At 52.4% G+C, this 18,263-nt stretch overlaps 1 protein-coding gene across 1 annotated transcript in view; it reads right to left on the bottom strand.

Annotated features, from left to right (window-relative positions):
• Positions 1–10,106, bottom strand: part of LOC117005434 (heparan sulfate glucosamine 3-O-sulfotransferase 3A1-like) — a 34,340-nt gene extending 24,234 nt beyond the window's left edge. Inside the window, exon 1 of the mRNA XM_033077047.1 lies at positions 9,553–10,106. Coding sequence (XP_032932938.1) covers positions 9,553–10,106 — 554 coding nt within the window. The remainder of the gene's footprint in view (positions 1–9,552) is intronic.
• Positions 10,107–18,263: the final 8,157 nt, after the last annotated feature.

Genomic DNA, 18,263 nt, shown 5'->3' with positions numbered 1-18,263 from the left:
TCCATGCTCACTGGCTGCAGGAAACCCAGTCCAAGCCCTCCCAGCTGGGCCTTCAGCAATGAGCTCAGTGTTTTGTGAGTCCATCACGCCCTTGCTCAGCACCAGCCAGCTGAGAGCGTCCCAAAGCCTCCTCAGCTGCTCTGGACATGACACAGAATGTGCTGTCCATGCCATGGCAATGCCCCTGCCGGCCCCTGGACCTCTCTCCCTGCAGGTGCCCAACAAAACCCCATCCCTGGTCCCCAGGAGGGTCCAACCGAGCAGCTGGACAAGAAACATTTGGTGCTCTGCAGGACACTCATTGACTCTCAGCCATTCACACCCACCCACAGACTGTTTTGGGGTTTTTGTGCCTGCTCAGAAACCTCTGGCAGCCCTTAAGCCCAGGCAGGTCTGCACAGGGCAGAGGAGTTGGGCTAATGACCTCCAGGCAGCCCAAGAGCTGACAGGGAGCAGGGGTTTGATGGTCATGTCTACCCAAATTACCCAGACCATGGTGCAAAGTGCAAATGCTCCCCTCTCTGCTACCAATCACGTGATGCCAACCGGAAAATTCATCCCTGCACACCAGCTGGATTTTTAACAAAACTACACCAACAATAATCCCCCTCCAGTGGCAGTCATGGGAAGATGAGCCTCCCTGGATCACCCTGGGATCCACAAGATAATTCCTGTGCCAGCAGCAGGAGCAGAGCCCTGAGTCCCTCCCAGATGAGATTTGGCAACCCTCTCAGCTGGACTTTGTTTCTGGTCCATCACACTTAGCAGCTCTTGGTGCATTGTTCTTTGCCAAGCACTTCCAGAACCCTTTTTAAACTCTGAGCTAAAAACCTCCTGTGGCAGCCAATTTCACAGCTTAATCTCACACTGTTTGAGAAAGTCTCTAATTCTGCTTCTTTCCAACCTGTTGCTGATAGCACAGATGGAGACACGAGAGGGGGAGGAGGGACAGCCACTGCCTCAGTAACCACGCCATGAAATCTCCTCGCAGAGGCTTCGGGACCCCTGGAATGACCATCACTCCCCAAGCCCTGCACAGGACGTGGCTGTCCCAGCTGTCAACCCCAAACCAGGCTCCTCTGGCCCAGCTCTGCATGTCACTGCCTGAGCTCTGCTTGCTGCAGGCAATGGGATTTCCCTTTTGTGTCTTTATCCTCCTTTAGAGGTGATGAAGGCTGTAACAACCTTTGCCACACACTTACAAGAATGCTGAATACCAGGCAAATATTTACAAATATTCATATTCACACAGCAGAGCTCAGTGCAAGAGGACAGGATTATTGCACAATATTCACTTTATGCCTTGCTGTGACACGCAGCTTTTGCATGCAGAAAAACCCATTTTGTCCTTTAGAACAACTACTTTGCAGCAGTTAAAAGCCAAACACCCCAAGCCCTCTGGTGGGGCTCTGCCCAACAGGTCCATGCACAGGGAACAAAGGCAACTGGAGCCAACTGAAATAGCAGAGTTCATTTTTAGGGGCAGAGACCAGAATTACCCAAGATGGAAGTTAGCCCAGACGTAGGGATTAGCACCCTAAACCTTTGTGAGAGGTATCAGGGGAACTTTTCCTGACCTTGAGCACAAGCAGCAGCTTGAGAAGCAGCCTGGAGGATGTGGCTGGTGCCGAGGGAAGCTCAGCACATGCTGAACACCCATGGGTGATGCCTGTCCCAGCCAAACTCCCCTCCCACCATGGCCAGGGGACATCAGGGAACACGTGCCAAGAGGTCCCATGTGCTCAGCCTTACTCTGCCAGAGGCTCTGGGTGCTTTCCTGCCTCTCTCCCCATGGGCAGAGGGGAGAAATTTCCTCATCCTCCACTCCACCAGTGCTGCTGATGGGCATGGTATGGCACCAATCTGCCAACCACAGGGGATGGGATGGGATTTGGGATGGGATGAGCTGTGGCTTTGCCAATATTTTCTACCAGCAAGGTTTGGGCAGGTGAAAAACGCCCCAGATGAAGCCACTGGACCCAGTGCTTGTGTCTCACAGAAGGGAGATCCCCCTCACCTGTGGCGCTGGCACATCACCCATGCTCCTCCTGCCATCACTGTTACCTGTGCAAGTCACAGCACGTTAATGGCACCATACTAACTGCACCCACTAATTGCTTCCCCCATCCAGGCATGGGGACCCTGCCATGGCCTCAGGTTCCCCAGGAGCCAGGGAAAGCTGTGCCTTGCTGCACCTGGAGATCCAGGGACCTCCCCCAGCCCAAAACTTGGCAAGGTACAACCTGGAGTCCAGCGATGCTGGAAACCAATGGGATTTAAGGAGCAAGTTTCCAGCAGAGGGAACAGTTCTGGAGCCAAAGTGCAGCTCCAAAATGCGAAAAGCAACATGTCCTGCTGGCTACAGGGGCTTGAAGCATGTCAGCACTGTGGGGTCACTGACCTGCACGGTGTTTTGGGTGTCCCAGCTGAGCCAGGCACCTCCTTGGCACAACACCTGTCCTGGGCATCACAGCCCCAGCCTTCCATTCACTAACTCTGTGCTGGAGGAGTCAGGACACAGAGCATCACCCAGGGGGAAAATCCAGATGTTTCATCACTTCTTCTACTGAGCCAATGCTTGAGATTTCTCCCTGTAATTAGGCTTCCCATAAAGTCCAGTTCAGACTGTGCAGAAGTGTTTAAACGATGTCAAAAGATGCTCTATGTTACAATACAAGACCATGAAGGCAGAAATGCAATGATAGTAATGACAAAATGCAACACTGAGAGCAGATATGAACACACAGAGCCACACATGGAAAAACACAGAAGGCAAAACTATTGATAGGGTGATTTTCCATAAAAGGCTTCCCCAGACAGCTCGGTTTATGGCAGGGAGCCCTCTTCCAACGGGCAATGGCAGAACAAGTCACCCTGGCTTTTTGCAATTTTTAACAAAAAAAGACCTCACTTGAAAGAGAAATAAATAATTAAATCAATAAATAGCCAGCTTCCCATCACAGTGTTGCACTTGAACCTGAACATCTCTCCCCAGGGGATGATATGAGAAGGGTGGCTGTGGAAAGAAATGATCCAACTGCTAATATCCCAGCTTGCAGCCACCAGCTGTGCTCAGGAACTGGAGTCCAGGGCTAGAGCTGGGAGCCAGGCAGGATCTCACTGAATCTGCAGGAGTTTGGTGCAAGAAAGGTCTCCAGATGCCTGAAATTGCCCCAGTGGGAGTTTCTTACGGGACATTTGGGCACAGCTGCTTGGCCATGGGGAAAGCAACCACACGAGGCTTCCAAAGCTCCCCTGGGGCAGCAAGAGAAGTTCCTCCTCCATCTCCCACCAGAGACGCACTCAGCAGCCTGGGGGAGTTTGAGCAGGGATCTTCATATCCTGCAACAGATGGTGTTGCAAGAGAAAGAGCCCATAACAAGTCTCCTCACTTCCAGGAAGCAAGAAGGATGGTCTTGTCACGCACGAAGGGAACCGGCAATTTCTTCTGCTGAAAGATTTCCTCCTGCAGAATCACATTATTCAATGGAAGAAATGCCAGGAATAATTCACTTCCTCAAGCAACTCTATTTATACTCTCACTGCGGGCACTGTCCTGCTCATGTAGCTCCTGGCACGGGGCTCAGGTGGGAGCTGAACACGTTTAACCCCAAACCATGAAAAAGTGAATTTCCTGGGAGGTGGGTAATGCAGGAGAAAGGCAGAAACACCAGCCACTGTCACAATCCCTGGGATGACCCCAGACCTTGCCTGAACACCCTCACTGCCCCACCTGGGGTTTGTAACGGGGTAAATCCCACTATCCAAGCCCAGCAACACAGACTGAACTGCAACCTAATTCACTTCCCTCCCACAATACCTGCATGTAATGAGAATTTGCAAAGATTTATGGCTACAACGCCCGCCCCTGCTGCCCCTGGCCAGCATCTGCTGTTTCCCTGTGAAAGCAGTTTGGGTTACCTCAGAATCCTCCAGGGAAAAAGCATAATTAGCAGCTCAGGAGTTTCAATGCCTGCGTCACACAGGGGGCTCCTGGGGGGTTATTCTCAGGTTTTCTGATCACTGCTTGTTTGCTCTGAATTCTTTGGAAATGCACCAGCTCCCTTCCCCCTCCCCAGCCCTCACTGCTCCTATTATAAACTTCAAAAGGTCAGGGTGAAACCCAAGCTGGGCTGTGGTAAAGACATCCTGGTGGTGATGGGGTGGCCAGAGCATGGCCCTGGACCCAGACTCGATGGAATGACTCCAGGAGCCCCCTCAGGCAGCAGGACAGGCTATGTGCAGAGAGGGAGACTCACTGAATCCAACCAGAGTGCTTAAAGCAGGTCAATCTGCTGCTTCTCTAAAGTTTATCCCAATTTTTGCCATAAATGAGCTCTCACCCCAGCCAGCTGCAGCTTTGTGCTGCTCTCCACGAGAGCTGGCTCTGAGAATTTTACTGACAACATCTTGGACAGCCAAGGCCATATTTTCACAGTTGCTCAGCACCAGCAGACAGGGCCAGGGGAGCTCTCTTTCCAAGCATCTCAGGCTGAGACAGAGCCACAAGGTGGGTGAGAAAGGTGCTGTTCTCTCCAGAACTGAGGTGTGAAGCAGTACTGAAGAGAAGAATGGGTCTACAGACTTCTGAACCTCCCCAGTTTATCCCTATGCAGACCACAGCATATGGAAAGAAGAGTCCGGTAAAATCTTAGGTATTTATTTTGATGCTTTCTGATAGGTATGTGGTTGATTTCTCCTAATATGCCAGCTCAGGAGCTCACTCTATCATGAGGAACAGACACAAACCCCAGACATGAACTTCTCCATTAACAGAAAACAGAAGGGATATGTAGAGATATAAAATGCTTGGGAAAAAAAACCACCAAAAAGTAATAACCCTTTGAGGACTATTTGAGGAGTAAGAGTGGAAAGAGTCCAGCCCTGGTTCTCTGCAGGGAGATCTCGTGGAGTGTTTGTCCAGTGCCATCCCTGGACAGTCCATCCAGGTGCAAGATGTGAGAAACAGCAGCCAGTCAAAGCTGTGTCAAGGCTACAGCTGCTCTGCCAGCAACTCTCTGGGGTTCACCTTCTTGGGGTGGTATTTAACCCCCCAGACTCCATGTAACCCCTGGTGTCTGTGCTGGACAGAGGTGTCACTCCCCAGCCCTGCTGGGTCCATCCCTGCTGCACAGGGCAGTGACTTCCCCTTTGCACATGGGCAAACTGAGGCACACCATGACATCTCCCCAGCAGTCAGTGCCAACTCCCAGACTGTTTCACATCTCTACTGAAAATCCTTGGAGTATCCAAGCCCAGGCAGTGGCAAAACATCAGAGCACCAGAACCAGTTACTGTCTTATAGAGATTCAATGACTCCAGCCCTGATTTCCCCAGCAATTGCAGCTCCTTTCCCCCCTTGCTTTCCTTTTCCCCAGTAAAGAAAGGTCCCTTCAGCCAGCCACAGACCCTCCTCATCCTCCATCTGCAGGGACTGCTCACTGCCCAGCCACCACAGGCACTGTCTGAGCCAGGCTCAGCCCATCTCCACCTGTTGTTTACAGTGCATTTGCTGCACGTTGGGGCCAAGACCACCTTTTGTTCCCTTTTTATGCAGTACCTGGCCTGTGAGCTCAGTACAGGAGGTGTTTGATTACACAGCTAATAAATAAACAAGGACCTTGATCTCTTCAGCATGTGGCTGTCCAAGGCTGCAATTACCAGAGAAACTGCTGTAGGCTGTGCTTGATGCTATTAGTGATTCAAATGTGTTTGGGAGACGAGATGTTCCCAGGACAAGAAGAAGGTACTGCTAAACCAGCCCTTCCCACATGCAGCAGGGAGTGGAAAACCCAACTAAACTCAGTGCCCAATAACAAGCCATGCTCTGGGCTGGGCACACCCTGAACTCAGTCAAAGAGCTGGTGTTTGTTGTAGAAGCAGCAAGGGTGGCTGAAGAAAAGTGGGCAACTACTACTACAGCATCTCCCTCATGCAGGAGGGTTTGCAACAAGGTCTGTGCTCCTAAAGGCCACCCCAGTCCTGCTCCACCTTCTATAAATTGTATTCAGTGCCCTGATGTCCCCTGACATCATCCACACACTCCCAGCCTGCCTCCCACCCTCACTCACAGCATGCACTGCTGGATTCAAACACCTCAAAGCCCTGCTGCAGGAGCAGCCTGCCTCCTCCAGGCTCTGATTTCACCCTGCTCGAGGCACACAGGATGGGACACAGCTCGAGGCGGGGTGCAGCTGCTCACAGCTGCTGTGAGCACATCCCCTCCCAACAATCCTGCTTTTCCTCCATCCCAGACCTCTCCAGCATCTGAGATTTCTCTCTTCCCTTTCACTCAGAAATATCAGTGGTTGCCTAGATTACAAAGGAGAAAAAAAAAAAAACAAAAAAAAAGAAAACAAACCTTGGAAAGAAATCCCAAGAGGACATTAATTAGGAGTCTGAACTCCCCAGCTCTGGAAGCACCGAGGAGGAGCCATACTTAAACTCCCAAGCTGACGGAGGAACTTTGAATTATCTTTCATCTTCCCCTGGATCAGATGTAATCTAATGACATTAACGTGGCTTCACTCTAGTGAAAGTGGCACTGGTGCTACAGAGGCAGGGAGATTAAAACATATGAAATAAATGTTCCTGGGGTGACTGACAGTATAATGGAATTCCAACAGGCAGCTCAATCAGTGCGAGACTAACAAAAGATCAGAGGGAAAGAGGCAGATCCGCAGTATCACCCGCAAACACAGATATTTTCTTTTAACCCAGGCCTTTTTTTTTTTTACATGACTAGCTCAGCCCCTGTTCTTGGGAGTTTTCCCCAGGCTGTACAGCCGTTTCTGGGTGGGGGTTGGCAGTTGAACTCTATCAAAGCCCATGCTCACCTGCTATTGAACTCTGTTGGCTCAATAGCCTTGTTCAGGGCTGGAGCAGCAATCCCAGCACTGAAGTCAATGCGAGCATTGTGGGCTGCCCCCTCCCTCCTTTTGTCCCCACTGGATGAGGGGACTCCAACCCAAAACAGAAAAAGCTCCTTTGGGCACACAACTCCCCTTGATACTCAACCCACACACAGGCCCACCAGAGGTGTCACACTCACCAAATTGAATCCCACGGACGGGTTTTACAAAGTCAGCTTCTCGGGGGGACAGCTGTCCCTTACCCAGGGGCTGCAAGAGCTACACCATTATTCCATCTGATTTCCTGGATGATGTTTCCATGCCCATGACCTGCATGCCACCAAGCCTGGCTGCTCCAGGAGCATCACCCCACTGCTGCAGCCACAGCTCAGCCACGCTGCCAGGGGAGAACTCCTGTGTTTCCAGAGGGAACCAGGGCTCTCCTCACGCCCCAAACCCCACAGCCACCCTGTCCCTGTGACAGCCCCCCTCTGTGCTCCAGTGCCAGCAGCATCAGCTGCAAAGGCTGCCTGCCTCGTCCATTTCTGCCACCAGCTTTTTGTAGCCGGGGCCAGGGCACTGGCTGCCTGTGCTGCCTTCCTGCGGGCACTGAAAACAAACCCCAGTGTTTATACCTTGTAATGACGCTGTTTAGTCTGACTGCTGGGAAACAGCAGCGGTGAAACCCAACCCTCTGATGCCAAAGATAAGGAATCGGGACCTCTGGCAAACATCTGGCCATTTCCCCAGCACCGAACCCTCACCAAAGATTACAACCAAGCGTGCAGAGAGACAGGTAGTTTGTGAAATGAGTATTTGTAACAGGCTGGTAGCTGGTGACCAGCACGCTGGCACCGCAGCTCTGCCATCACGCCGGGACTCCGTGTGCTAGCTAAAGATTACTCATACAAGCAAAGCCAGCAAGATTAGGTCTCAAAGGAATAATCCCACACAAAGAATTCACTGTACCTCAGTCTCCACAGGGCTAATAAATTTTTTTTTAAAAAAGGAAAGGAAAAAAAGATGAAACTCAACTCAGTACATCAAATAACAGAACAAACAAACTGCAGCAATTAATGGGAGCGCTCGTGTGCCAACTGCTAAAACATAATGAATACACAAACAGCGCACAGGGCAGCGCCTCCAATGAGTAGGAGCTGCAAGACCAAACCTCTGGAAAATTATATCCCCAACACCAAGGGCTGCACCGTGCCCTAAATGCCTGTGGCTCCTCCTCTGTCTAGGTCTGCGCTCCTCGCTCAGGGACTGCTTCCAGAAGCAGGTCTATCCCACTGCCATCTGCTCCTCAAAGCTTTGAGAGCATCTTTGATAAATGAGCTTTTCTGCATATCCACCATAAATTTCAGTAGATGCCACCCCACAGCCATGTGTTTATTTCTCAAAGTCAAGACTTGATTAGAGTTCTTGAGGTTTTTCAGATTCATTTTTAACGTTTCCTTTCTGCTACAGGGTCAGCATGTGGAAATCGGATAAGCACAGACTAAAAATACAATTTTGTAGACAGCTTCAGCCCACACAAAAGGAAATCGTTCTTCTCAAGAGAACCCACACTTTGCAGCCTGCAGAAACCCAGCGTGTTTCTGAGATTGGCGGATACACAAGGAAGCTCATCCCTTCCACGTGTTAAGACTTTTACATAAACACTCGGACTGTCAGTACTACCCTACTCCACATTTCAATGCTGTCACCACAAGCTGAGCCAAAATCCTCTTCTCTCTGCTAATAGCCGGGCTAAAACAAGCTCCAGGGGTACCCAAAATCCTCTCCCGTTTGCTTGTTCATTCAAGAAAGCCACAAACACAAGACACAATTCTCGAGCCAGCAGTTTCACTCTCGCCCTAACCGAGCCCTCCTATAGGAATCTGCCGGAAAGGCGCTCCTGTACCAACTTTAAAACACACAACGAAAAAAGACCTGAACAACTTCAGCGAGAACCCTCTCGGCTTTAACGTTTACTGGCTTAACAAAACACGAATTCATTAAAAGAAGCACCCGATCGACCTCTTGTTAGTATTTTGTAGGCAAGGTGAGCACGCGGGGTGTGCCCCTGTAAGTGACATTTTTAGTTAGTCATTTACCGGGATGCTGGAACATCTAGGTGTGAATTGGGGGGGTTTGTCCGCACTGGAAAAGTGGATTCTAGCGGCTGCAGCGCCGGCTGGAGCTGCGGGAGGTGAATATCCGATGGGGAGGCAGCCGGGGCTGCGGGGAGCTCGGCTGAGAGTCAGCGGTCAGCCGCAGGTTTTGCCAAGAGCTGGGGGAGTATCGGGACATTGTGCCCTGGGGTTGTCACGGCAGGGTTCGGCTGTGCCTCAGCAGCCCCGCGCAGCGCTCAGGCCAGCGGGGCACGCAGCGCTGGCTCTCCGTGTGCCACCCGCCCGCGGGGACAGCGGCGGCACCGCTTGGGGACCGCGCGGGCAGCGCTGGGGACACGGGCTGCGGGGACTGGGACGGGAGAGCCAGGAGGGGAGCGGGGAGAGCAGGGCTGGAGGAGCTGCGAGCGGGGATGGAAGGTCGGGTGCAGCGAGGGGCTGGGGGCAGAGCGCTCGATGAAGGCAGGGCTGGCGGGGCGGGCGAGGAAAGGCTCGGAGGGTGCTTCGGGCAGCCAGGACGGGGAGCAGCGGCCAGCGGGGGGCACTGGCGGCTCGGCACCGCTCCGTCCCCATCCCCGTCCCCGTACCTGTACCAGGCGAGTCCCCGCTCGTAGTTGCGGTCGAAGAAGTGGGGCTCGGCGCCGACGGCGCGCACGTCGGGGTGCACCCGCAGGAACTCCAGCAGCGCCCGCGTGCCCCCCTTCTTCACGCCGATGATGATGGCCTGCGGCAGCCGCTTGCTGCCCTCGCCCAGCAGCAGGGCCAGGGTGCCGGCCGTGCCCGCCGAGCCGCCCCCGCCGCCCGAGCCGCCGGCCCGGCTCCCGCCGCCCCCGGCCGGCGCCTCCTCCTGCCGCCGCCGCCGCTGCTTCAGCCGCTGCAGGAGCCGCTTGCGCCGCGCCGCCGCCGCCTGCCAGGGGGGCAGCTCGGCCGAGCCGCCCAGGAACTCGCCGCCGCCACCCTCGTCCTCCTCGGATGCGGCGCCGGCGGCGATGATGGGTCCGGGCAACGTCTGGCAGCGGTCGGCCAGGCAGTAGAAGACGTAGAGGGACATGAGCAGGGAGCAGAGCATCACCAGGAACTTCTTGAAGATGCTGCGGGGCAGCGGCTCGGCGGCGGGGGCGGCCGCCGCGCTCACGGCCATGCTAGCCCGAGAGCGCGGCCGGGCGCCCTGGCCATGCTCCGCGGCCGCCCCCCGGCGCGGCCCCTCCGCGCTGCGCTCCGCCGTGCCGGGGGGCTGCGCGCTGCCGCATCCCCGGCGCTTCAGGGGGGCATCCCCCGCGGGGGACGGGGGCAGGGCTGGGGGCAGCGGGGAGCCGCCCCCGCGGCCGCTGCGGGCTCGGAGGGGATGCGGAGCCGGGGCTCGACGCGGGGCTCCCACGTGCGGAGCCCGCCGCGGAAAACTTCGGCGGAGGCATCGCCGGGCGCGGGGCGGAGCGCTGGCGGCGGCGGGACCAATGGCGCGGCGGGGGCGGGGGGCAAAGCCGCCCCCGGAGCGGGCGGACCCCGCTGGGGAGCCGGGATCCTCTGCCGAGCTCTGCGGGGGGAGCGGGGTGTACGGGAAGCTGTCCCGGGGGCTGTGCCGGGGATGCTCGGGGATGTGCCCGAGGTGCGGGAACCCGCCGGGGGCTGTGCAGCCGGAGGTTGTTCCGGAGCAGAAGGATGCGGGAATGCCCGAGGCTGTGCCCGGAGGTGCGGAGGTGCCCCGGGAGCTGTCGCGGAGGTTGCAGGCATGCCCCGAGTCTGTCCCGCAGGGCACGGAGGAGGTCTGGGAACACTTTCCTAGCTTTTCTCTCGGTGCTGACAGCTGTCCAGCCGCCGTGGGACATCCCGTTGTCCGCGGGGAGCCTCTCTTGGCAGCCCAACTCCACAGGACTTTTATGTCCAGCATGTGCGGGGCGATTTTGGTGTTTGTCTGACTGCGCTGTCCACCTGCCTGCCCGTGCACTCAGGTTTTTGAACCCCCCCGCATCCCTCCGGACCTGAGCACAAATTCCTGATATGCCCAGTAATCCACCCTGACAGATACAAATGCCTTTGCACGGAAGAACAGTCCCCTTAATCTCAGCGAAGCCCCTGGCAGGGGTGTAAAGCACACTCACAGCATCACAACAACAGTTCCACCGAGCTGAACACAGCTCAGAAACTGCCAAAACCTGACTTTTCCCCTCTAACTTGCACAAGCTGCCCCTAGGCTGGCTGCAGAATCTGGCCCACGGTTGGTAAGAAATATCTACAAACACAACACGATATTGCTCTTGGAATTTGCTCTTGTCCTTTGAGAGTACATAAAATGTGGAAATAGCTCTCAGCTTCATGGCTCGGCTGCCTGATTGTAAGGGCTTCGTTATTTCATTGCCTGTGGGAATGCCCTCTTAATTTGAAATGTTTGTCATAGATTACAGAATTTTCAAACAAACTTGCGCATGAAACACTTGACTTACATTTTTTTTTCCTTCTGTTTGGTGTGGACCTAGCTGAGGACTTAAACTTCAACTACTATTTGGAAATAAAGCTGGTGTATCCACAAATTATGTAATGAAAAGGAGGGAGAAAAATTGCACTGAATTACAATCAGCCATCTGCAGAGCTGGCTGGCTAATAAAAACGTGTTTCCAAATAGTAAATGGACCAAAATTAATAACAAATGCTATTTGCATAGAATTACTCTACTAGATCTTGGTGTGTTTGGTGACTTCAGGATACTGTAGTGTTTTAGGTATTTCAATGCTCCAATATATAAGTAGATTTACAAAATGCTATAAGCAGGTTAGGCCACCAACACCTCTGGGCAAATACTTACATCATTAGGAACCTAAATGCTTTTATAAATCTGTGCTCTGATCCAGCTCATTGAAGTCAATGAAAAGACTTTGCTGACATCAAAGGGCTTTGGACTGGGCCCTGCAGAAGGGCAAAAGTGGTTTGACTTCTTATTATTGTCATTATGATAGTTTTTTCCTGGACACTTAGAGCAGTGCTACACTTTCTGTTTGAAAAAAAAAATGATCGTTTCAAGTGGAGAAAGACAGAAAAGTGAAATTGGTGCGAAAGAGTGTAGAGCTCTTTCTGTATCTGCTCTTTTCTGTATCTGCTGGGATTGCATTGCAAGACATGTTTGCAGCATTTTTCCTGGAAATATTTGTGTGAATCTCAGCTTTCCTTTAAAGAGTCACTAGCTAACTAGGGAAAATATGACCAGAGCCTGTATAAAAAGTTTCAGTGTCTAGAAAGCAATAAGCTAAATATATCTATATTTAAAAGAGCCCTATGATATTTAAGGCAAACTTGTGATATTTTTACAGACCCTGACTCATGGTTTCTGCCTCCTGGGGCTGAAGGCACCAGTAATTCTGGAGCCAGGAGCAGCTCTCCAAGAAGGAAGGTGTCTTAATGCTTTAGAAAGGGCAATACAGAGAAATAGTTTCACCCATATTGCTGTGGACTCTGTTAGTACAGCTGCAAATTTGAGATTCTTTATTAGCAGCAGACTGGTTTGGACCTTATTTTTGGATGAGTTTTTCTTGCTACAGAGACCATTTGATGAACACTGTACTATAAAGCCAGAAAAATTATGTGGCTGACATCATGGCATCAAGTGCTGAGAACTTACTCCTGTTATCTATTTAAGCCCTGCTGCAAAAATATCCCTTCTCAGGGATAACTTAAGGGGTTTTTAATGACTTAGAGCTTGGAGCAAAAGTTGCTTTTTTCACTTTACTCAGTCTCTTGCACAACTGACTTAACATTTTCAGTGCGGCCTCTTTCTTTTCCCCTTAAATTTCTGTCTGCCCATCCAGAGCTTTTCATTTCACCCAGCACAGATCCAGCATGGATCTCCTGGAACCTGGCAGCAGCAGGGGTTCTTGGATCCCTGGGGGCCCAGGGCAACTCTGCACACCATGCTGGGCCCATGGGCACTGTCACTGTCACTGTCTCTGTCACTGTCCCCACTGTGCTGGCAGGTGCAGGGCGCTGTGGCCACCCCCAGGGCTGAGCACCATGGCTGTGACTGACCTGGCACCAGCCCTGCTGCCATGGGCTCAGCCCTGGGATGCTGCTGGCAGGCTCCTCTGTGCTCCTGTTTGCCCTTGCTCCTTCCTCTGCTCCCTTCCTTTCTCCTTTTATCTATTTAAAGTTTTATTGCTCACTGCACTCCTGCCTCCCCCCAGGAATGCTCCACTGCTCCAGTCATTCTGGGTGCTCCTGTTGAGGGTGAGTGGGGCTCCTCTCCTGGCATGGCTGGTACCAAAATCCTCATTTCAGCAGCAAAGTTTCCTACTCCAAATGGGCTGACTTGGGATGCCCTTCGAGGGGGCACTGAAGAAACAGACCTGCTTACCAGGAGAGACCTTTGGCATGTGAGGCTTTAACTGAGCAACCAAGATCTTCTGCCCCTGCAAACCAGAGCAGAAGGCTTTTCTTCCACCATCTGATATTTCCAGGTGCTTTCATACAACTGGGAAAGGGGAAGGCTTCACCCCGGATGCTTTGTGCATACACAACCCGTGCCAGCCCCACTGGGATTGTATTTATGGCTGTATTTATGGCTGTATTTTTGGCTGTATTTATGGATGTATTTTTTTTGCTGTATTTATGGCTGTATTTTTGGCTGTATTTATGGCTGTATTTTGGCTGTATTTTTGGCTGTATTTATGGATGTATTTTCCCCCCTTTCCCAGTGACCCGTAGCACAGATGGGATCAGGGGTTAAACTGGGAGTATGGTGGAAAAGGGACCGGGAGCCCGAGGCTAGCACAACTTAACAAGTGATTATAAGGTCTGAAGGGAAAGGGAACCCCTGCCTGTCAGGAAGCTGCTGCTGAAGAAAACATCCCATTGTACTGGGGAGATGGAGTATGGGACAGAGCAGAGTGAAACAGATTGATAACCCAGGGGTGATGTGACCCCACATAGGCTCCTACAACAAAAGCCCCTTCATCTAAAATGAATAGGAACAATGGCTAATGGGGACAGGCCAGCAGTGGCCAAGGATCTGAGAGCCAGGGGAGAGGGAGGAGGCAATGACAGCTCCTGTTCTACCCAAATCCTCTATTGATCTCAATAATCTCCTGGGCTTTCCCCCCTTGAAATCAGACAGAAAGTTCAAGGACTTTTTCCCTTCAGACTGTAGGAACACGCATTGTTCTGAGAGCCATTGAGGTGTGCTGGGGCAGCCTGAGAGGCCAGGGGGGAGCTGCTGCTGTGCCCCAGGATGTCCCCAGTGGTGGCAGGAGCACCCTGGCTACTGCCCTTGTCCCAGCACTCCCAAGGGAGCTTCCACATGAGAAGAATGTTGGATTTGTCTTTACAAAGAAGCTGTGGGTCTGCTGGTAGGTAAGACCAGCACTGAGAGATAAAAGAAACAATGGGATTGATTGCACTGATTGATGAATGGAAAAAGATGTTTGCCTTTACAGACAAACTGTAGGTTTGCTGATAAATGAAACTGGATACTGAAAGATGAAAGAAGCAATGGGGAAAACCATGAATTCCATAAGAATTTAAAATGAAAAGGAAAGGTTATACATTGGAGGGGAATCTCAGGTATCAGGTGTTTGGGAAGTCTGTGCCTCTGAAGTACCTCAACCCATGGGGAAAGAGAGAGGGAAATGTGGCAGGGAAATCAGGATAAAAAGGGAAGCTGTGTCCTCCAAAAATCTGACAGATCCCAGGGGAATGCTCCATGGCCTCTCCCTTTATTCAAATAGAGTAAAAGGACTCCTCTGTCTCCGTTTTGGACATAAACCTCTGGTGTTTGTGGATTAATTTTCCTGACACAAATCCACTGAGATTTTTTGGGCAGAGTATGTGTGGATGCCCAGAGCCTGGCAGAGTCAAATACTGTCAAATTATTAAAAAAAGGAATCATGGTCTTTCTGTTAGGGGCCAGCAGGGCCTCCTTAGGCACAGCACATGTTGAGGGTGTTCAGGGCAGCAGCAGGGCCATGAGGGCACTGGGAACAGGAGCTGCATCCCCATGGAGCATCAACAGAGTCCAAGCAGACAGGACAGGTGATGGAGAGATGTTGGAAACCTGATCATCAACTTTGTTGAAAAGGTATCTTGAAATATTGAGCCAGAGACATTAAAAATATAGGGATGAGATTTTGCTTTGGGTTTTGATATTATTTTTTTCTTTTGGAAGGACAAAAGTATTCACAGGAAATACCATGTAGACCAGGAAAAAAGACAAAAAAGTGAAAGTTTGGAGAGACTATATTCTGCGCTCTCTTGACCTGACAAAATTACTTGGTCTATTGTATAATTTGCCATGCCTGTGCCCAAAAGCAAGCAGAGCTGTGAGCAGAAAGGTGGTGAAATCTGAGTCCTGCTTTGGCTGGGGCTGGAGGCCACAGATCTCTGTACCTGATGCCTGGCCATGGCACTGAGTGAATGCACCTTGTTTCTGATACCTCCTGCCCAGCTGGGATTGGGCCAACTTGATTAGAGAGCTGGCACAAGCCATGAGGACATCTGGGAGGCCTCGGATCAGGAGCATGAATTAATAAGAACCAGAAAGAGGAGGAGACTGAATGGGACTCAGAGCCATGACAGGAGCTCCATGCTGCCAGCCATGGTGCCTGGCTGCTGGAAATGGGCTCCTGCCCTTCCCAAGGTGGCCATCCTGCTCAGGAGGAGGGCAGGAGGGCAGAGCCTGCTGTCAGCTCGTGGATGGCTCAGCCTGCCACACCAGCAGCTGCTGCAGTGCTTCCCAAAGGCTGGAGGGGACCCTGGGGCCAGCAGGACCATCTTGGCTGAAGCCACAGCTCCCAGCTGTGATGGTGGGACAGGCTGGCACGTGCAGAGCCAGGCAGGGCAGTCTTGGTGCCTGGCTGTGATACTCACTGGTGCCTGCTCACCCTAGCTCCTTCTGCAGCCCACCAGGTGAGCAGGGAGCTCCCCAGGGCACCCAGCCCACCACTGGTGCCCAGCCAGAGGAGGAGCAGCCCATGGGCCTCAGGCAGAGGCACTTAGTGCAGGCAGTGCCCTCAGGGGACTGGCACCACATCTGGGAGATGAAACAGCTGAAACACAAAGTTAGCTGCCTCAACATACCCCACAGGCAAACAAGCAGCCATCCTGGGCACATAAGGGAGGCTTTCTGCACCGTGGATGTGCCCTGTACACCCAGGAGTGGGCAGAGAGCTCCTTCCCCAGGCAGGCTGGGCTGGCTCCATGGGGCACTGGTGGGACTTGCTTGGCTGCAGAGGGCTGGGAGCCTGGAGAGCAACTGCATGGGAAGGTCTGGAGCTACTGGAAAGGGAGCTGGGTGCTGCATTGAGAGCTCTGTGTGCTGCCCTGGGGGCTGAGAACTACACTGAGAGCTCAAGGAGCTGCACTGTGGGATCTGGGTGCTGAGCCAGCTCTCCTCTTGGCTTTTATCAAAGGAAAAGGCATCGTGTCATCCTGTATTGGCTGGAATGACATCCACCCCTCCCTGGCTGTGGGAAACAATGGATTGGCAGCTGGAGAGCCAGGACAGGCAGCAGGGATGGGGACACTGTGCTGACACAAAGCCACACGCAGGGAAGCCTCTGAAACAACCTGTTACACCCCAGTGCTTCTGCATCAGCAGCTCTCAGCCGTGGAAAAGCCACTGTGGAGTATGGCAGCACACCCTGAGCTGGGCTGTGGTGCCCTGTCTGCTCATCCACACCTGCAGGCTGCTGGGGATGCTCTCTGGACACCCCAGGCAGTGGCTGTGTTGTGGGGCTGGCAGCCTGGGATGTTCCCAACACCTCCCTGGCGTTCCAGCAGCCCTCGGCCACTGCAGGCAAATATTTACAAGAGCTCTCCAAGGGGAACCTATAAACTGCTCCCTGGTATAGCTTCCTGAGGATGACTCCAGACAGCTATATTATCTGGAACATGAAGTAGTTACACTCCTGCTGCTCTCCCAGTGCTTTTGAAACAGATACTTGTCTCTTTTATTACCTTTGTTTGTGCCTCGTTTTATTTGTGCGCTGCGTGCTTCCTTGTGCTGGGCTTGATGCACTTGTGAGTGGCTATGGGTTGGAACAACAGTAAATACCTTCCAGGCCTTTTGTGCTTTTTAATATTATTCTCCATTAAAAAAAAAAAAAAAAAAAAAAAAAGAGCCAAGCCAGGCAATGAAAACAATACAGGGAAAATTAAACCCTAAATCTGCATTTATGGTTCTTCATTAAACACACAGGGAAGGCTGGCTACTAACTGTTGATAAAATGTTTTGGTTCTATTAAAAATGTGCTTTTGGGGAAAGTGGTGTGTTTTGTGGAGTAGGGTTGGCTCTGATGAAGACCTATACTTGGTAAGGTTTCCCCAGTCCAGAATGGACATTTCAGCTGGAAAAAATGACCCCAACAACTGGACTGGGGAAAAGATGTGCCCTACATGGGGGTGAGGGTTGCTCACTCCCAGCTTCACTTTGCTGCTCCATAAAATGCCTTATCTCTCTGTGAAGGCTCAACCAAGCAGCTCTGAAATTAAGGGCAGTCTCTTAATGAACTTAATTGGTATCAGGCAATGCTTGGAGAGCACTCAGGGCTGAATCGGTCTTCCAAAAAGCTGGAAAAAGCAGCTAGAGGGTCACCAATGAGGGCCTGGGTGTAAAACTCTTCCCAGTAGGTTTTAGGGATAATTTGCCCTTTGTACAGCAGTGGTACATGTGGAGGTTGAATGTGGAGTCACTTGTGCCTTACTCTTTTTGTGAAATACCTTTGGAACACCCCACTCTCCTCAGGAAGGATGAAACCACAGCTGGGAACACCTGGCCCAGCAAGAAGATCCAAGCCCAGAGCTCCTGGGGTTTGCAGCACCCAGAGCACACCAAGCACAGGAGAGGGGCAGTGATGCACAGCAGCAGAGCTGGCAGATCCCTGAGTGCCCCTGCTCCCCCTGTTCCACCCTGGCTGAGCTGGTGACAGCTCTGCTCTGGGGCTTTGCTGGGCTGAACAGAGCTCTTTAAAAGGAAGCAAAGCAGCAACACAGCCTTACTTCTTGCTGGAAGGGGGAACAAGTGATGCACATTCCTGCCTTGTATGGGAAATTTGGCCTTCCTGCATCACCCCGAGGGTTTGGGCTGAACACTGTGTTCTTAGCATCCACCCGGAGCCAGCCCTGCTCCTGTGGGGCAATCACTGCTCCAAACACAGCCCTGACATGGCTGGGCTTCAGCAGGGGCTGAGCACAGAGCTGGGCACTCACTGAGGCTGAGCAGCAAGGGCCAGGCTGAACACACCTCAAATCCCCCAGGGAGGGGAGAACTGCTCTGCCGTGTGTCTGTGGTGTGTCTGTGTGTCACACCGTGTGTCACACC

Source organism: Catharus ustulatus, chromosome 20, assembly GCF_009819885.2.
Source record: "Catharus ustulatus isolate bCatUst1 chromosome 20, bCatUst1.pri.v2, whole genome shotgun sequence".
NCBI lineage: Eukaryota > Metazoa > Chordata > Aves > Passeriformes > Turdidae > Catharus > Catharus ustulatus.
Note: the sequence above shows the minus strand (reverse complement) of the source record. Positions and strands in the feature narration are given on the sequence as shown.